The sequence below is a fragment of the Periplaneta americana genome, chromosome 10, assembly GCF_040183065.1.
Source record: "Periplaneta americana isolate PAMFEO1 chromosome 10, P.americana_PAMFEO1_priV1, whole genome shotgun sequence".
In the NCBI taxonomy this organism is placed as follows: domain Eukaryota; kingdom Metazoa; phylum Arthropoda; class Insecta; order Blattodea; family Blattidae; genus Periplaneta; species Periplaneta americana.
In genome coordinates, this window is record NC_091126.1 from 34935614 (window position 1) to 34957525 (window position 21912).

A 21912-nucleotide genomic window follows, 5' to 3' on the forward strand; every position below is an offset into this window, starting at 1 on the left:
TTTTCTCTTTGTAGACATTTCTGTGGAATACTACACATATTTTGACTTAATACTATGTGAATGGAATTGAGTTAACCCAAAACAGTACAGGGAAGTCCGTAGCGCTTGATGTTGTGACTTACATTTAAGATATCTTCTCAAATTTCTTCAGTTACCAGAACTAGTTTTACATGAACTCTCCATTCCCAACGCGAACTATTGACCGTTATAAGCATCCACGAACTACCCAGTTGTGCATTCCCTTCACTAGGCCTAGTTTCTCGTAAATTAATTACTGTACATTCTGGTTTCAACCAAGATGTCGATGACCTTCCTCATCTTTCTAGGGCCTCCTATTCCTATGTCGAAGCTCGAATAGTTACTGATAAACTTACTCGATTCAGTGACCTACAACTACGTATTATAAAGAACTACCAGACAGATAATGTAGATGAAGACTGTGTAATCTGTTTGAAATTCAATGCCAAGCATGTAGCGCAACATTCTTTTGTGATTAGGTCTAACATTCTTCCTGAATAAATATATATAAGCAGGCCTATTTTAATTACTTAATGATGCTGTATCAACTGCAAGGTTAATAATAATAATAATAATAATAATAATAATATCATCACCACCACCACCACCACCACCACCACCACCACCATCATCTTAATCTTTATTAGCAAAAAAAACACAAATGTCACAGATTTCGTCATATAAAAAAACAACAAGGAACACAATACAACGTATTGAACCATGCTATACAGCACAAGTACTGGTATGTAGCATTTCGATCAATGTACATAGATTAATAAATACTAGTATTTAAATGGATTACAGTGATGAACTGAACTATATAAAATACATAGCCCAAAAAAATTACTAATCCTGAAAAAATTAAGAATAGTAAAGAAAAGCCAACTTAAACATAAACAATGATACACAAACACAAAAGAAAAATAAAGTCATTATACTAATATATTACAACAATACATAAAATTGCATCATCACTCAGAAAATTGAAATATAGTATAGCCTACATAAAACACATTAGAGTAATATTTAAACAGAAACAAACAATAAGCAAATATCTAACAGCGTACTATACAAAACCAAATGCAATAATTGCTCCAACTGTGAAGTTTTAAAATTGTTTAAGTTTAAAAATTTTATCGTGTTTTAAAAATAAAATTTACATAAAACACTAAATCAATTCAACGCAAGAGTAAAATCTTGTGTGAGGTTGAATCTGAGAATTCGTCATGGGATTATCTGATATTCGTCTTCGTGTTACAATTGAAGAAAACCTCGGGAAAAACCGAAAAGATAATTCGAGTAGGAATTGTACCATTTCTTCTCGTCATTCCTAGAACAATGTAGTAGCCAAATTGAAGTATATAATTGAGAACTCTGGAAAAGTTGCATTAGTTATTATGTTATATGGCTATAAGAACTACATTATGGGCTACTATATTTATACAATATTCGTTAGAATTTCTTGTGATTGCGAGGATTTTGTACTAGTCTCATACATGAACTTCTTTTGAAGTGGGGGCACGTTACCAGCTTGAGGTTTTTTCCGGGGTTTTCCCTCAACCCAATTTGAGCAAATGCTAGGTAACTTTCGGTGCTGGACCCCGGACTCATTTCACCTACATTATCACCATCTCATTCAGATGCTAAATAACCTGAGATGTTGATACAGCGTCGTAAAATAACCTACACACTTTTGAAGTGTGCATTCTTGTTAGTTAATGCAGCTTCTAATGTAAGAATTTTATATGCCTGCTCCAGTAATATAGAGCTTGTAAGTTTAATTAACTACATTTATGATTTTTAATGTCATTAATGCTACCAACCCAAAGACTTCTTTCTTCAGTGAAGATATATCTCAGAATAGATAGAGCTAGTGACACCAAGCTCTGCTAATATTTAAATTACGAATTTATGATTCATACATGTTTCTTTCGGTTTAAGGTGGATCAACACCAGCTATTCCTGGACCATATCGCAGCCCGGAACAAACAGAGGCATTTCCTCTTAAGCAGAGCTTATATCGACGCAATGTGGGAGCTACCAGCAGAGGAAAAGGGTTGACTATATTTACTCAGTGGTGCAGTGGGTCTTCTGATAAAAGTGGTGCTAGTCTCCGTATGATTGCCCTGTGCTTTGGAATATTAACATTAGCTGTAATAGTAGCTCTGGCTATTCAGATTTACTATGGAGACTATCAGGTAATTATTGTTACTTTTATTATAGTATACAGTAGGTCATGTTACATGCTATAGTTGCATATGTAAATGTAAACCATAAATTCTATTTTTTTTTTAATTTGTTCAGAAACGTTGTGAATATATAATTCAAATGTTTCTATTTTTTTTAAGTGATGTGTATATTTATGAAGGTTGTGCTGAAAGTAACAGTTGTTACATCATATATCTCTTCTTTATTAGCAACATGAGTCATACAACTCAGGCTGTGTGTGTGCGTGCGCCACTTTTCAATCCATTGGTGAAATTCACTTTGGAAAAACTCTTCTGGGCACTCTGTGGTGCAACATCTGATAATGTCTTCCACTTTACCAGTATCATCGAAGCAACACTTTCGAAAGCTATTCTTCATCCAAACAAATGAATGTCTTAAGTGCACCAGATCGGGACTGTAAGGCATATGGTACCACTTAACCATTTCATTTGTACAAGAACCTATGATGTAGCTAAAAAAAAAGCGTGGGATCATGCACTGTCGTAGTATGTACAGTTGCGAAGCTTGGGATGATTTTTTTGCATTTCTCGCGATAGTTGCTAGCCGCTTGGAGCGCTGTGAGTACTAGGAACAATAGACTGTGTCACTGCCATCGTGATCTAATACAGGCCGTAAGCCAGACCATGTCATTCGCTTAACCTGATCATGAAGGGCGGCGTTTCAACCATATTAATTAGTTGGAATGCATAAAGAGTAATATATATTTCTCTAAAATGTAGTGTAATTGCATTAATAAAATTTAAAACTATGATTATGAGACACTTCAGACATAAATCACTTGCAAGTCAAGATGAAATATTATTTTTGGTGTGAAAATTACGTTGTTCGTATGTGTAATACTTGCCTTTATTTCGATTAAATATTGCGAAATTCTTGTACATTCATTTATGCATGATTCAATAATTTTCACTTGCACCGCACGGATATTTAGATATGTTGAAATTATAGGTTATGTTTTCTCTCCCAGTTGCCCCTTTCTGTCTAATTTTAGTGGTCTCCAATGCCCTGCCATTCATATGGAAATATTATTGGTTATGTTTACTATATCTTATATTCCTAAATTCGCAATTATACCTTATAATTAAGCATAATGTCATGTATGATACTCCGCACATTCAATTTGTCTGTATTTTAATACTACAATTGAGTATTGAATTATTGTATTTATCTACTACCTAAGAGACGAAGTAACAATTGTACGTACACTAATTTCATAGGAGTGGTATGATAAATTTTCTGTCTTTATTAAGGAAGGTAGATGTGCTATATTAAATTACAATATAAATTCTTTTTTATTAAACCTAAAATAGCTTCCATTCTAAACTTAAAATGTTTATGCGAAAAGATTATGTTAACATGTAAAATTCTCTTCACATTAAAATAACACAGTTTTGTAATTATTTCTGCAACATAGGCTATTATGCAACAAGAAGTAAAGGGAACTTATGGACACATTACACTAAATAAAACTTAGCTATGATACGCAATAAAGTTATAATATAATAATTCACTGAGCTCTATACACTGAAATAGAAAACCCGAACATATATTACGGCCTGGTCTAGATCGAAAAGGCATTGACTGTGCCGTATTTCGCATTGTTGTGAAAATTTGTGTAAACTGTGAAATGTTCGTTATCGGTTGTAATAACTGTAAATGGCTAAAATACAATAATTTGAATAATAATATGGGACAAGGAGACGTTTGCAGCACTATAAATTCTAAGAAAAAGAGGTCAGAGTTATCCTTCTTCCGAAAGATCCAGGAAGGTGAGTTTATAAAATATAATATATACTTTATGAAAATAATATATAAACCTTATGTATTTCGTATTTCAATAGTGGAAGGAAGGTGTTAATTTTTCAAAAGAACACGGTATCAAAAGTACAATACATTTTATCGTCTGCTAGGGAAAGAGTCTGTGATGAAGCGATAGTAGTGATCCTGGTGGCTAGCAACTATCTATAGATGCATATTTCAACTGTCTATGTTTGCATTTTTAATAGGTATTGAGCTTCGCAACTGCATATACTAAACTGTGGTATAACTGATTATATTCAGCTATTCTTGTGGTCTTTTGCTTATGGGTGGCTTTTCGAAGTTTCCAGAGTGATGTAATGTAAATTATTGATTACTGTTCTTTGTTGTCACTCACTCGAGGAAATCTAGAAAATCATATCCTTGCCATCCCAAAAGACGTTTACCACAATCTTGTGTACTGAGCAGTGGTTCTTGAATTTCTTTGGTCTAGGAGAGGTGGAGTGCCACCATTCCATGGACTGATTCTTTTCTCTTTGTCATATTTATATGCCCAGATCTCATCACTGGTGCAGATATTCCCGAAAAAGGTGGACTTCGAATAGTGCCAACAGTTGCATACATACTTACAGGCACTTCTCTTTTTCAAGTGAGCTGTTTAATGATGTGGAACCCACTTGACACACACTTTTCTGTATCCAAGGTTGTGGATAATTTTCTCAACAGCACTGTGACCACAGCCAAGTTCCATAACAATCTGTCAATAATATGCTGATCTGAGCAAATCACATCATCATCCTGTTTTGGTTTTCCTTGGTGACTGCTGTTGATGGTCTTCCACTATGCGGTTTGTCTTTAACACATATTTCGCCTTCTTCAAAATTATTCACACGTACTTGTGTCGATTGTCGCCTCACCATAAAAATTTCTGAGTCCTTTATGGATGTTGGCATCTGTACGTTAGGGTTGAGTGAAAAAAAATGAAATTTTGAGTTCGATTATGTAATACCAGCCAAAAGTTGTGACTTATATAGTATTATCATCCTATGAAATTTCAGCCATTTTAAATAGTATCTTGAAGGCTCTACTGAGCTGTAAAGTTAAAGTATATAAGGATACCGGTATTTAAGTAAAAAGCCGTTTTCTTCAGTTTTCGCAGTTGCGAACCAGTTAATACAGTAGCGTGCAAATTAATCTGAACAACGTAATTACTTATGCAAAAACACTCAAACGGGATAAAAAAAGGATCTAAAACATACCTCAGTAATCTACGTGGCCTCCCTTGTTCCTAATAACAGCTCTGAGACGATTTGGCATGGATTCCACTAATTTCCCACAAATATTCTTCATTTCTTCATCGCGAAACCATACACCAATGAGGGCAGAAATCATCTTCTCCTTTGTAGAACAATCCATTTTTTGCATTCTTCTTTTGCAAATTGACCACAAGTTTTCAATGGGGTTGATGTCTGGTGAGTTGCCTGGCCAGGGGAGTACTGAATATTCTTCTTGTTGAAGAATTCTGTAGTTTTTCGAGATGTATGGCATGGTGCCAGATCTTGTTGGAACACACCTCTGCCATCCGGAAATGATTTTTGCAGCTGGGGTATGATTATGGTTTCCAATAAGTGAATATATTTGTCAGAATTCATCATTCCCTTGATAGGTATTAATGCTCCAGGCCCTTCATGTGTAAAACAACCCCAAAACATTACTTGAGGGGGGTATTTGGGTGCTTGTTGGAGATGAGCTGCTGTTACTTTTTCGGATCCTTTCTGTACGTAAGAAACACGGTGGCCGTGGACCTCGAAATGAGACTCATCGGAAAAAAGTACATTCTTCCAGTCATTCACTGTCCAGTGTTGATGTAATTTTGCCCACATTAAGCGTTTTTTGCACATAACAGGGGTTAGCAGTTGCTTCTTAATAGGCTTACGAGCCCTTCGTCCAGCTTCGAAAAGCCTACGCCGCACTGTTGTGACGTGAATATTCGCCCCAGTGGTAGCCATTAACTCGCGGGTTAAGTCGATAGCAGTTAGTCTAGGATTTAATTTACTTTTCCTGACAATTAAACGATCATCTGCAGGTGAAGTCTTCCTTTTCCGGCCACAGTTTCCTTTTTTCTGGGGTGTGATGGATCCAGTCTCCCTGTATCGTTTTATGATCGAATTAACAGTAGCCAAACCGATGTGACATTCTGCAGCAATTTGCCTCTGTGTCATAGAAGAATGCTCTGCTAATGTTATAATTTTAGACCGTTTTCGTGGAGTTGTATCCATTTGTGAAGACGACAGAATGTACACAGGATTGCAGTATTAAGTCTTCAACACAACTGAAATGCATTATAAGTACAAAACTACAGGCAAAATGTCACATATTATAAAAAAAATAATGACAGGCCTTCAACAATGGAATTACATGTACTACAGCTGTCAATTAAAGCAATATGAGCAGCTGTGAGGCCAACAATGACAGAAAATGTAAAAATATGTCGTGTTCAGATTAATTTGCATGCTACTGTAATTAGTCTGATCATGTTCATTGCTGAATCTATTTTAATCTTTTCATTTAGCTGTTGAGGACAAAAGAACCAATAGAGAATGATCCACATATGTTAAATACGGTTGCTGTGGCAAAAATACCTAGCTGATTTGGTGTCTCCGATCGTTCAGTTGCAGCAATTGCGTCGGCTGTTTTGCAAGATGGATTGTTTCTACATGTCTGAGTTTACTGTAATTAACTTCCATTCTAATTTCCTTATTTAATTTCCTTCTGCCTCAGAGATATAACTTAGGGCTTTTAATACTGTTTAGAATGTAATAATTCTATCTTGTTTGTAGCTTGTGCCTCATGGTAGTGTCGCAACAGACAATCAGAATTGCTCCATCATTGGAACAGATGTTCTGAAACGTGGAGGAAATGCTGTTGATGCTGCTGTTGCTGCAACATTTTGCTTAGGAGTAGTAAATCCTCATGTTACAGGATTGGGCGGGTAAGTGTCTGAAAATTTCTAAGTATAATCTAATTCACTTCTGGAAATAATACCTTTTTAAATGTTTCGTAGAAATTAATAATTTATAGTGTTTCAGTTAGGAAGACTGCATAAACAGGGAAGGGGGAAAAATCCAGAATAAAGGCCAAGAACACAAAAGACAATCTGTTTGAAATGAACATGAAAACACTTAACAAGAAAATCACTACAGAAATTTTCTACTGGAAATCATACATAACGTCCTTATTGAACTTCTGAATATATCAGATATTCAGCACCTTTCTGTACTGCGAAAATTCCGAATTGACACAAACAGGAATTAAAAGATCTACAGTCGCGCTCAAACCTCCTGACGTTTGCAGGTGTGTCTGCTTATCGGCGATAGCCAATAGCGGCAGTGCTGCATTGCAACATACGGGCTACGCAGACCCGCCGCATATTCGCCGCTTAGAAATCTCAAAATCAAATAACAAGTACCCTGGGAAAATTGGTATGTTGTTGGGACTGTGCATGTATATATAATGAGTATTTAATGTTTTCTGAACACATAGAAACAAAAATGACATTTCTACTCCCAGTGGTTCCAATTTTATGGGTTAATACGGTAAAACCCCGATAAGACGCTGTTCAAGGGACCGCGTGTAAACCTCGTATTAATCGGGGCCGCGTATTGGACGGGTATACTAATTTTGACTTATATACAGTATCTATTAGCATGTTTCTTTATTGAAATACATGATTCATGAAAGGTAATACAGTATTACTCCATTATGTATTTACTGTACTGTACGACAAAGACATTTACGATATGTATTGTACTCAATTCATTTGAAAAAAGTAATTTATAGATATTTGTCGTGTGCGTGTTTCCAAGTCCTCATGTTTATCACCTTCACTTTCCTGCGCTTACATCCTTCTGACGTCGCATCTGCAAAGATTAAGTCGCGATATTTTATTATTGTCCTTAATGTAGATGATGGGATTTCTAATGAATCAGAGAGTTGTTTCTGATTAAGAGTACTGTTTTCATCGTAATTTCGTAAGGTTTCCAGTTTTTCCGTCACAGTAGCCTCTGTCTCATTCCTTCTGTGCTTACTTCCAGCAATCAAGTAGTGGACGATGTTTATACAGCTGCGATGCGATAAGGAATGTTTATCATATGTAAGAATTTTGAGAACCATAAACTTACAGCTTCAAACAAAGGGTCTCTTCAGAATATAAACAGAGTTATCTGTTTGTGAGAGGAAAGAAGAGAGACTACTAAATTGAAATATTAGTTCGATTTCTGATGGTGTTGTGTGCAGTTGGCTCTGTTTAAAGTACGGTAAATGAAAGTGTAATGTAATATCTTTTTCATGTGTTGGCAATTTGACATTCTCAAAACAATTAATATGTCTCTTAGTGAGTCCAGTACAAGTGCGAATGGTGGATCGAGTGAATATGGCTGTAAAATTCGGAAAATAGTGTTTAGTGTTTATAATTTCTTTAGGAAATACTCTTCTGAAGAAATGCGTAAAAATCTTAACTTTTCAAAATGTCAAGCACTGATTGCCGAGGCTTGTTCTTTAAGTGTCTTTACAGTGTCCCGTGTATGCATAGAAGTTAAAAGAGCGCAAACACAGGGTGCCGATAAATTGTTCCATTCTCCTAGAAAGCTTATAAATGTTCCTAAAAGAGTTACAAATCTAGACGACTTCTAAAAAGACGTTGTACAACGTACGATTTTTTACTTTTGCAATAACGGAAAATTTCCGACAGCTGACAAACTAACCGTAGGCCTACTGCTTAGAAGAAAAAATACTCAGGTTCAGTTTCTTCCACTAAAAGATTATTGAATTGGTTGGGATTCCGCTACAGGAAAACCAATGATAGGCGAAAATATCTAATGGAATGGAATGATATTGTTGCCGCAAGACTGAAGTTTCTGTGCAAAATGCAAATGATGAGATCATCAGGTGACACTCAACCCACATTTTACCTTGATGAAACGTGAGTCAACAAAAATCATTCTCTGAAATATGTTTGGCAAGACTCAAATAGAAATGGAGGTCTTAAAGTGCTTTTAGGAAAGGGAGGTAGACTTATTGTTTGCCATGTAGGATCAGCTGAAACAGGTTTCGTTCCAGGTAGTAAATGGGTATTCAGATCAAAGAAAATCAGTAATTATCACGAAGAAAAGACGGCACAATCATTTCGCGATTGGTTCTTAAACAGCTTTCTAAATAATCTAGATTCTAGAGGAAGGGAGTATAATTATAATGGACAATGCTCCATACCATTCCGTTAGCATTAATAGAACACCAAATACCTCCTCTAAAAAAGATGAAATCAGTGAATGGGTGAAAAGTAAAGGTGTTAGTTTTTCTCCCTCAAAACCTAAGTCAGAACTTTTGGAAAAAGTATTGACTTTAAAGCAGTGAAAAATGTATAAACTTTATCAGCTGGCCAATGAAATGGGGCATGAAATGATAAGACTCCCACCTTATCATTGCCAGTATAATGCTATAGAACTAATTTGGACCCAGGTGAAAAGGGAGGTTGCTAGAAACAACAAAACTTTCAAAATGTGGGATGTGGAAGAACTTGTAAATAAGGAACTTGATAATGTGACAATTGAGGACTGGGTAAAATGCGTGAAACACGCGGTGAAATTACAACAGGAAGATTTCGCTAAAGAGTTAGGTCGGGAAAACATTTTAGAACCAGTGATCATTAATTTACAAGAATACAGTGACACGGGTGACAGTAAAACTGATGGTGAGGGGGCTGGCGATGACGATGTTTGCTCACCATCAGCTCTGCCACTGGAGTAGAAATTTGCAGCACAAAAGGTACGTTTTATTAATTCATCATTTTCCTTAAACGGAACACAGGCATATAATAACCGCTATTTTTGTAAGAATGTGCTCTGACAGCATGGACATAATGCTATTTAGGGCCATGTCAATTCAATCAATTCATTTGTACAGAAAATTACTATTTTAAATTAATCCTATCATTCAATTTATTTGATCAAACTGCGCCTTCATGTTATTGGACAACTTTATTAACCCTAATAAGAGTAAAACTTACAAAACGGATATAAATTCAGCGAGTTACGTCTGACTCAACTAATTTTTCTATATTTTGTGACTTTTAATTTCATTCGAAGCAATTTGGAGATAATAATAAATATTATTATTATTATTATTATTATTATTATTAAGTCTTCTGGAGCTTCTTATCAAACCAACCTCAGGTAAAGGGTCGCGCTCCACAGTTTTAAAAGTACTGCCGCTGAGAGACAAAGACGGAGAGAGTAGTTGTGACAACATCGCGCTCACATGTTACTGGCTTTCGCGAAACGTCAGGAGGTTTGAGCGCGACTGTAGTAGGACTGTACTTGTAAGGAAGGAAAAATGGCTTGAGCCAAATCAAGCCATTGAAAAACTGGGTGGGTGGGGGAAGGGGAAGTGAAAATTTTGTTAAGGATTTATGAAACACTGTTATTATTACTTGCAACTTATTTTTATACAACTGTTGGGAAAATAACTGGCTAAATGTTCTCTATCTCTAGTAAGAGAGAATCTAGAATTCTTCACCAAAATGTTTGAATGGAGCCGCCATTTTAAGTTGACTGTCTTTTGCGGTAAACAAATAATGATGATTGCAAAGCATTTTTTATAATACCGTAGAGAATTTGCAGTTTGAAATGTTGGCAAACAAAGAAACAAATGGTATGGAGGTGATAAAATAGAAGAAATAAAGTACTCTAATACAATAAAATAGATATTAATTGACTTACTAAAATTTTATTTCACTAATGTTACTTTCCCCAAAACATTTGAACGGATCTGCCATTTTCAGTCAACTATCTGTGCGGGAAACAAATGACGATCGCAAAACATGTTTTATAATACCGTAAAGGATTTGCAGTTTGAAATGTTGGTAAACAAAGAAACAAATGAAGAGTTTGCGGGAAAAACGATGAATGTCACAGTTTTCTTAAGGTTGATGTCATTACCTAATTCAATGGATCACTGCAAAATTTAATGACATTTAGTAGCCCAGATGCAAAACCAGCTAACTGTAAAAAAAATGAAAAATGAGATAATGATAACCATGGTTTCAGTTCGTCATTAGCTACGTAATAAGCTATACATTCGGTTACAAATCCAACTCTGAACCCTTTAAATCTAGTAAATAAAATTGCATACGGTTGCAAAACCTGCTAAGTGTGGAGAGCGTAAGGATGCAATACCTGCTAACTACACAGTGCCATGTTTACTTTTGCAAAACCTGCTAAATGTCACTGAGACAACATGGCCATATAGAGTTACTGATGCAAAAGCTGCTATTTCGATCTCCATAAGGATTACATTGAGCATACTAAAATAACGAATAAGATATAATTAGACGCTGAGAATAAAGTTACTTTTTGCTCGTATAGTTAAATTGACTATACTGCTGCATTTAAGACATCAGCTGAGAGTTTCTGCCCGCGCTTTATCGGGGAGTTCTAACCTTTTATGTTAAGTGTGTTGAAGTCTTGAAGTGGTTACTGTAATTATCTTGCAGTTTTTTAGACTTTTGCCGAAATGAGTGTGGATGGATATGGTGTATCCTATTTCAATAACTCTGTTAGTGTTGAGGGAGAAGATACAGATGATGAAGAGAATGGTACCAGTGAAAAGGCAAATCCAAAAGTTTAAACAAAAAAGGTAAACATTTCCAAAAGGACTACATTCCAATGGGTGTCATCCTTAAAGAAGCAAACATCAGGGACATTGAAAGACTTCTGGAATTTCACTTCGGGTAGGACTGGTTTCGGAATGCAAACCTGACCTTCTACATCGAAATGTTCAACCAGCAGCAAGACCTTGCTGTTGCAGACCTGAATGAAGATGAGCATGAACATACGGATGTAGTGGACTTCGAACTCATGGATGAGGAAGAACCGAACATTTTGTAAAGTGTTATATTACATTGATGTTTGTAGAAATTGCAACATCAAGAAGGTTACATGTGACTGAAATGAAATTGATATCTGAGATTAGGTATATGACAATACAAAGGATTAGAATTACAGAACTGTACCTGATCTATGACCGTGAGATTTCATTATGGAGTGAAGCCTCCATGCGCTGCAATCAGAGCTTCTAAGCGTCGTGGTATGGAATCAAAGAGTTCCTGGATATGTTCCTGGGGAATTTCCCTCCACGCAGTTTGTATGCGAGTCCACACACAAAGCGTCAAGAGTGGGTGCTGGAGGACCATGACGAACAAGTTGCCGACCAACCATATCCCAGACATGTTCTGTGGGCGAAATGTCTGGCGAACGTGCAGGCCAGGAAAGCAGTGATACCCGTCGTTCTTCGAAGAAGACTTGCACAATCCTCGCCACATGTGACCGGGCATTGTCCTGCTGAAATATGGCCTGTGGAGTTGCCTGAGGGAGGGGCAGTACCTCGGATTCTGAGACCTCTCTAATGTAGCGGTTGAAGTTCAGATTGTCCTGAATACGTAGGAAGCGAGATTGCATATTGTATCACACTAGGAACTTGTCCGCAATGCCACTCAACAATGCAGGCTCTCAGACTGTGTTCACCACGGTAGCACTTAACACGTATGTGACCATCACTGTAGGACAAGTTGAAGCGGGACTCGTACGAACACACTACATTTGGTACTCTGTTTTACACATCTCCCGAGTTTGGGGTCGTTCGGGCCATTCTTTCTGGGTGTTGCACTTTTCATAAACAGTAGTACATAAGGAAACCTTCAAACTATAGCATTAGTATTCTATTCTCCTTTTTTACTTTTTTATAGTACAATATTTGTGTCTTTAATAATATTTAGGTATGTAACGAAAATAAGAATGTTCTCTTCTACCGTCAGTTTGTTTCCAAGTTAGTCTTGTCAGATACTCTGTTAACATTGATCAAATACCAGGTTTTGCAAACTAATGTATCGTTAATATGGCTACCTATAGAGTTGCAAATCCTGCTAACTGCTCTGTTCGGCTGCAAAACCTGCTATTTGCAAATTAATATACAATATAACTAATTACCTATTAATCATATATTTCTGAGCTGTAGGAAGACAGATTAAATATTTTTTCCCCATTATTTAAACTAGAAACCATGCCTCTAGCATCGGTGGATAAGTTTTTACACAATTTTCCTCATTTGCCAAAATTCATCTAACTTGCAAATAGCTGGTTTTGCAAATTGGCTACTCTTATGAAAAACGATAAAACGGAGAATTATCACCACGAATACAATAATCCTTTCCTTTATTTTCTATAGAAACAGCACTACATCTTGGAGTTATAGACTCAATTAGATCATTACCTAATCCTTAACAAAAATGTGACATTCATCGTTTTTCCCGCAAACTCTTCAAATGCTAGGATAGTGATAAAAACAAACAAATGCTAGGGAAGCAATAAAAATAAACAAATGCTAGGGAAGTGATAAAATTGTGTGATATGAAGCCATGATTAATTGAAAGATGTCCTTTCGTGCCATCTTATTGGTCAAAAAATGTAATAGTCTTTATAAATTACTGTAATTGAAAGAAGACTCTTTGGTTATTTCTAGTGGAGGATTTATGACTATATACAGCCATCGCAAGAGAAGTGTACTTGATGTGATTGATTTTCGAGAAGTAGCTCCTTCTTCCGTGAGTTTCTCGGCTGAAAAACCTGGCAGTTATGTAGGAGTGCCAGGCATGTTGAGGGGACTTGCTCTGGCACATCAACGTTACGGTTTATTACCGTGGAAGGATGTTGTCATGCCTGCTGTTAGAATTGCAAGGTAAGAACATCAGCTAATCTTTCCAGATTTTAAGTAGTTTTGTCATCACAATGTTGTCATGTTTGCATATCATTTCATGTAAATTGAATATCCTAATAATGCTATAGAGTTTGCCTAGTGTTGATACATTTCTAACGTACACACACACACACACACTCTCTCTCTCTCTCTCTCTCTTTTTTTTTCTTTTTTCACCCTCTTGCTCTCCATTTGGATGTTAAACCAGTGGTAAAATATGGACAGACGTCTATTATAATTCACCAACATCAGCAATAAGAATGAAGCCTTAACAACTTGGTTCAAACTTGTGGAATAAATAATTGGTCTCACTATCACTTTTTGTACCGCAAATGCTTCTCCTGCAAATAGGTGTATATTGTATTGCATTCATAAATATTTCATTTTCGTTCACCTAGTCCAAATTTTGGTACCACTTACGTGTATATTCGACAATATTAAACGGATAAGAATGTGGTTTCGACTGAAGTGGCAAATAATATGGGAACTCCATTACAATGCTGTCCAACAATTCCCCATATGTGTGTTGGTTTACATTTCCACCAAAGAAATATGGTCCCACAACCATATCACCTAATATTCCACACCACACCATAACTTTTGGAGGATCAGGGTTGTTAGCTTCAAACACCCATCTTGGGTTTTCTTTTAACCAGTATTGTCATTCGAGATCAAAGCAAGACCATAAAGAACAATAAAGATTAATGCCACTGCGTGGTGCTGCATTATTATCAATTGAGGGGCATTATCGAATATGCTGGTACTATTGATTATTGAAAGTCGGTTCGATATTTCGGGCTTCATTATCACAAAATCCACTTGAAAAGTATTCTTTAAAATCTGGAGTTTCCTTAAACTGGCTTCCTTAAAAGTGGGAATGAATTACATTATTCTTATATGGTAATTTGGCTGGGACTTAACAGATTATTCCTTAAAAACGAGATTTTACTGTATTTTCATTTTTTACTTCTTGTTATTTACCAACCAACTTCAAGTGAGCAGATAATAGAGGTAAGAAGAAGGAAAGAGAAGGAGAGGAGTCCAGGGTTGGGAATAATAGGAGAATCATCTAAGGGGAATATGGAGAGTATAAGGAAAGGAGTCTTTGCGAGTGCAAGTAAGTTATGAAAGGGACTGCGACGAAGAAAAGAAAGAAGTCGAGAATACAACAGACAACGAAAGCTCAGATGGTCAAGTCCAGCAACCGTGGGTGATATTGGGAGGGAACTAAAAATGATGTGCGAAAAACTAGATGAAACTTTTATAAAAATTCAGCGAGTTTCAGTTAAAGAAACAAGGAAGTGCAAACTAAGACGTGTGAAGTGTAACAAGTGAACTAGGGGAGAAATCTGACTTAGTCTGAGGCATTAGATGCTGTCAAAAATGTGAGTACTAGATCAATTAGTGTAACTGAAGTGGAACTGTGAATAATATAGAGGAACAAGTAATGAAGTGTTAATAGAAGATGAATAGAGTAAATTAGAGAGAAGAAAAGCAATATGGTAGTGAGACTGATAAGAGTTGGAGATAATATGTAAATAATAGGTAGGGTTTGATGTAATTGAGAGGGAAAATATGGGAAGTGAGGAGGTAGAAAGTGAGTGCATGTAGTGAGAGTGAACCATAAAAGTTATCCAATAAAGTGAAAAAGTGATAAGTGAATCGAACAAGAAATAGCAAGGAGGTATCACAAACATTAGAACATTGCAATAATAATTGATACAAATAATATAATAAGATAAAGTAGATGAGATAGTAGAAATATTAGTGAATACTAGTCAGAGATAAAAAGGTTTTCACGATAAACATAAAAGTAGGGATAACAGTAATGAAAGATGACAATGATAGTAGTAGTGATGGAGGAGTAGATGTAGACGAGAATGTTTCTATATAAGATTAAGGTGGTCAGTATTGCATAGTATTCGGGAATTAGATTGAGGGAAGATAAAGAAGGTTAAGAGTTGTAAATACTGTACATCAGAAAGGATGGCGGAAGAAATAGACAGAAGCAGGGTTAAACTTTAGGTAATTGGAAGATTTGGGGAGATATAGATGATAGGAGAAATATAAAGGATATATGATGGAATGTAAGCAAGGTAGTGGTGGACTGTATGCAGAAATGTGAAGGAAATCACTACCTGAAAGCCGTATGATGATAATAAATATGAATATGAATACCAACCAACTAGACAGAGGAGTAAGAAGAGCTAGTAGAGGTAGAATCCTAAATTAGTGAACTTTATTTCAACTGCAGTGGGATGGTAATGCAAAGAATGTGATTGCAAACCAATCCTGTAATAGAACTAACTGTATGATGTGTGTAATGTAAGAATGTGTCCCATATTTTGTTATGCGCCTTCATATGTATTCTGAAGACTTGAAGACGTTACATTTTACCATTTTCTGATCCATTGTTATGCTGTATCTTTCAGTTGACAGAAATTTAAGAATATTGCGTTATATTTAATCAACTATTATTTGTCCTCTCTTAACAGGTCAGGCTTCCAAGTTCCAGCAACACTTGTGTCTGCGAAATCTTTGTTAAAAAGTAATATATTCAACAAAGGCCTTATAAATTGGGTGGAATCACTGGAAGCAGGACAGCCTATTGCTGTGCCCGACTTGGCAATAGCATTGGAGCTGATTGCTGAAAAAGGAGCTGATGGTCGGTAATTATCTTCAACTTCATCTTGGAAAATGGTGGCAGAGTCACTAACTTCATGGGTGTCAGGTACTCCCTTGTAAATACCGTATTTGTTGTGGAATGCAGTCCCTTTGTGCTTGAGCAAGTATTCTTCTGCAGAGTGGCACTGATGGATGACATTCATGTAAAATATACTGCATGATTTTTTGAATTTAGAAATATTTGACTGTGTGCTCATAATGTAGAATGCAAACGAAAATGGCCAGATACATACACCTTCTCTATAGTGGTCATGTCTAAAAACCAACAGAATATGAAGAAAATTTGGCTGAAGTATGAAATTTATTTTGGCAAATTATGACAATATGAAATAAATATTTCAATGCTAATTAATTCCTATACCGTTTGGGACAGGTTTACATCATTATTTACAAAACAAGCATTTAGAGATTAATATTTTTGTCTATATTTAATATGCTACCAAATCAAATACAATAAATCTGCATAATTAAACAGTTTTTCAGCATCATAAAAAGCTTACGTGAATGCAAGAACTAGATAACTCTATTTTTTACACTGAAGAGAACAAAAACTAATTATACATCTTGATTACACAACTTTTAACACTGTATCACTTCGGAATATGTATGATAAGAACTTTCTTGTGTTAAGTATTATTAACGTACCTTGTTAACATGTTTCGACCTATTTTCGGTCATCTGTTGTTGGTCTTGGCGCCTCTTGTTTCCTCTGTGGGTGTGTTCGTAGTGTAGAGTCAAAGAGTGTATGTGTTTTGAAATTGAGTTGTGTGTTGAGAATATCATTGGGGTGTGTTTTCATGTGTCTATATATTTCATATTGTTCTAGTGTGTTGAGTTTCTGGCTTTTTGGTTGCATGTGCAGTATTTCCATGTCAGTGTTGATGTCTCTGTAGGTGTGGTTGGCATTTGCGATGTGTTCTGCACATGTGGAGGTGTTTTGTAATTTTGTTATGGCTGTGATGTGTTCTTTGTAACGTGTTTGAAATGATCTGCCTGTCTGTCCTATGTAGAAGTTGTTGCAGGTGTTACATTTGAGTTTGTATACGCCTGTGTGGTTGTATTTGTTTGTTTGTGTGTCGAGATGATTTGTAGAGTGTTATTTGTTCTGTATCTGATGTTGTAGTTTAATTTCTAACATACGGAAACAAAAACACACATAAAATTGCAACCTCATTCAAGAAATTAAACTACAACATCACATACAGAACAAATAACACTCTACAAAAACATCTCGACACACAAACAAACAAATACAACCACACAGGTGTATACAAACTCAAATGTAACACCTGCAACAACTTCTACATAAGACAGACAGGCAGATCATTTCAAACATGTTACAAAGAACACATCACAGCCATAACAAAATTACAAAACACCTCCACATATACAGAACACATCACAAATGCCAACCACACCTACAGAGACATCAACACTGACATGGAAATACTGCACATCCAACCAAAAAGCCAGAAACTCAACACACTAGAACAATATGAAATATACAGACACACGAAAACACACCCCAATAATATTCTCAACACACAACTCAATTTAAAAACACATACACTCTTTGACTCTACACTACGAACGCACCCACACAGGAAACAAGAGGCGCCAAGACCAACAACGACCAGTTCCGAAGATGACTGAAAATAGGTCGAAACATGTTAACAAGGTACGTTAATAATATTTAACACAAGAAAGTTCTTATCATACATATTCCGAAAAAAACTAATTATTTCTTAACAATGGTTGGGCTCAACACTAGCTACAATACAATACAAGTAATTGTTATGTATGTCTGGCAAAAAACTGCACCTTCTGTCAGCAGATATAGTTTTGTACAAAAAAAAGATTGCTTTATGTCACATGATGTCATGAGAGCATAAGTGTATTGTGCTAAATTTGGTAGTTTAATATTTGCTGGCATTTCACTGCTCTTACCTTCAAGTCTCGTAATAACATGATAGAGTGGAATGTGTAGCTTGGATTTTCCAAGTGTTTCTTAGAAAACATCTCTATTGCCTCCATATAATATATCGATAGGTGAATGGCATCACAGTCAAGCACTGGAAACCAGCCTACCTTATAATATCTGGAAAGCCTAGTTCAGTGGTAGTTACAGAAGTATTAATAGAGGGGGGAAAATTCGTACAAAATATAAAAAATTTAAGATATTTTGCCAAAATATTATGAACTATAAATCTTTTTGCTTGAATTGCATTCTATAAATCCGAAATCGTCAAAATCCTTATTTTCATATCACTAGCAGGTATGGTTTAGAATAACAAATTTCGTATTTAACATGTCACTAGTTATGACCATTATCAGTGGATAATATCAAAGACACGAATTCAAGTTGGGGTGGGTCTGTGAGGTAACTACTAGCATTTTTCTGTTGGTATCTTTTAGGCTACAATGTGTCCATAGTTCTCAACTCACCTCTTTCTCCCAAGGGTGTCAATAAGTAGCCCATATTACATTCCAAGAGAAATTCACTCTTCTGTCTAAATACCTAAATAAATATTTACAAAACTCAATAGCATTCAGGTTTGTTTTGTTGTTTAGTCAACTGTCCGAAGATAGGTCTGAACCTCACAAGTGATACCAACATGGCACCACTTATGAGGCAACTATACCAGGAGATAATGGGGTAGGGTGGCCAGTTCCTTTCCCCCTCCATTGCATACATCGTCAATTAGCTACATATTACACTAATCAGACTTCAGATGTTCATTCAAGTTTATAATAATTATTAATGGTGTGTTTGTTTTTTTAAAAATGATGTCTAAACAGGGAAAGGGGAATAGAACTATATATATGTTTTATTTGAACTATTGAAAACCAATAGATGCTTGTGGGATGCAACAATAGTAGAATATAAAGCCAAAAATAAGGAGACATACGCATATAATACTGTTTCACTTCAGTTTGATATAAGTTCGAAAGAAGTGGAAAAATGTTCATGCAATAAACATTCTGTTTATGAAAGATTGGACGAAAGTGAAGCAAAGTACAGCAGTGCCATCTATTCTCAATTACAGTTTTATTTATTGCACAGAATAACACAGTATTTGTACTTACAAAAAACACACTCATCGCCAGAAGCCACACTTTGTGCTACATATGTATGTAGAATTTTGGCCAATGGAAACTCTCACTTTCACACACTAAATTCTGAAACTTAGCACCTACCTGGTAAACGTGTTGCTGAACAACATAGCTAACAGAATCATAATGCTAATAACTCAGGTAATATATTAAGTGCAGAGGAGAACTTAGATATTGCAAATTCATCTGCTTCAGTGCTGAAATTGTTATATACATCTGGATGTCTTCAGTCAGAGTACAGTGACTTCTGCATGTTACATTCATTTGCCGTCGTTTTATGCTTTATGAATTACATGTAGATAAGTTAATTTCCTAGTGTTACTTTTTATATAATATTATGTACTTTGTTGGATTGAAGAGAATAATAAAACTGACGTACCAAGTTGACAGACAAGTTACGCCATTTCTACATATTCACTGGTAAAGAAGAAAGTCTCTCTAAGCTTGGGTGCATAAATTTTTTACTTTCATAACATATTATGATGTTTATTATCACACTTTCTCGGTTGTATTAACACTCACAACATACCAGACAGTTTTTCCTATGTTTGCATTTATGTGCATGTTGCATGACAATATGAGTTAAAGGGGACCTGATAGTGTGAAAAATAGCCAGATTGACTTCTGTGATTTAAAAAGTCATATTTTATCAACCACTGCATGGAAATTCATGAAATTCTTGCACATGATCATAAGAGTATAAAAGTTAAGTATCCAAATCTTTCATTTTCTGATGGTTGCAGTTCATTTTTAAAATACTTGGCATGTAAGAATTATAATGAAAATATTGATCACATAAATGCCCTATTTTCTCATAAATTAACAAAAGTTCAGAAGTATTTTTTTTACACACACTGACCCATAGTTCTCTCCTTTACTAATTAATGCAAAAAAATTAATACCTATCCTGTGAAGAGTAAAGAGCGAAAAATAAAATTTGTGCATGCTAATTTAGGAACAAGTGGAGAATTCAGACAGAACAGCAGTGCTGACTACGCTCGCCACTAGCCACCAGGCCATACAGAGCAGAGCCATGTCAAACAAAAGAATCGAAATGTTGCTAGTAAAATGCATAAATATATTCTTTAAGAATTCACTGCACTAATCAAGTGCAAGATTTATGGAGTGTAGCGAGGAATTTGTAATGCAAAAAAAGAAATGCTCGTTTTCGAAGTTATCATAACACGTTATCACAGCAAAATGGATAAATACTTTGAAATCCACTAACCTGAGAAACAAAACTGTTGGTAATTTGCTAGGAGACGTGGTTGCAGGGTTAAATGAGGTATTTCCCCATACTACATATGGGAGAAAAAATGTACTTAAATCATTGAAATCTTTTCCTCGGCCTCATGTCACTTAAATATCTCCGCAACTAACCTTGTCATATACTTCGGCCTCATGTCACTTGGCTATCCCCTCATTTATATGATATTAATATAATATTAAAGGGATAATGGACGTGACATTCATTTGTGTCATTTTTGCACTTGTCAGTAATATATCCCCTCATCAAATCCTATCCAATCTTGTCACTGATTGTGGATCAACTTGTCACTAATGTATCCCCTCATCAAACTCTATCTAACCTTAGCAATAACACTGTGTCTTATTGATACTAATATATCTCATAAAACTTTACCTAATCTTGTAACAAACAGTGGCGCTATCTCTCAGTAATATTAAGAATGGCAGTGATGCCACAGGTAAATGCCATGTCCATATGTTGGCGATATCATATACTTAGTTGCAACTGGCTCTCATCATAGGCATGGTTGAAAGCTGCTGTACATAATTCTCCACTTTAGCGCTAATTTAATAATATCTGAATAAATACGTAATTGCATTATGTCAATGAAAGCATGTCAACAAATATATTACAGTACTTAGGAGATGTGTGCAAATTAAAAAAAATAGTAGCTTTTACCATTTCTGAGAAGACAGGGCATGTTCTAAAAATGGCAATTAAAAGAAATGTGATTTAAAATTTCTTACATCGCATTTAAATGGACGTACAAATTATATAAATGACAATTTTTGGAGCTACAACTTGGAACAATATATTTCTTAATCTACAGAAAATGTTGGATTTTTAAGCCCAAAAACAAAAAATGTGATTTAAAATAATTTATACTACTTACTTCGTTTTAAAAATATACATCATGCAGAACAATTTCTATTGAATCTACTCTGACCTTTAGAACTATAGTAGATTTTAACATAGTTTCACCACAGTCTAGTATATACAGTCGCGAAGCTCAATACGTAGTAAATATGCAAACATTAGGTAGTTGCTCAACA

At 35.5% G+C, this 21912-nt stretch overlaps 2 protein-coding genes across 2 annotated transcripts in view; both read left to right on the plus strand.

The window, feature by feature from the left end:
* LOC138707590 (uncharacterized) overlaps positions 1 to 21912 on the plus strand; it is a 122176-nt gene that overhangs the window by 48072 nt on the left and 52192 nt on the right. The window lies entirely within an intron of this gene.
* The window catches only part of LOC138707589 (glutathione hydrolase 7-like), a 35631-nt gene that overhangs the window by 1837 nt on the left and 11882 nt on the right, over positions 1 to 21912 (plus strand). Inside the window, exons 2-5 of the mRNA XM_069837197.1 lie at positions 1960 to 2216; positions 6846 to 6997; positions 13579 to 13794; positions 16308 to 16477. Coding sequence (XP_069693298.1) covers positions 1960 to 2216; positions 6846 to 6997; positions 13579 to 13794; positions 16308 to 16477 — 795 coding nt within the window. The remainder of the gene's footprint in view (positions 1 to 1959; positions 2217 to 6845; positions 6998 to 13578; positions 13795 to 16307; positions 16478 to 21912) is intronic.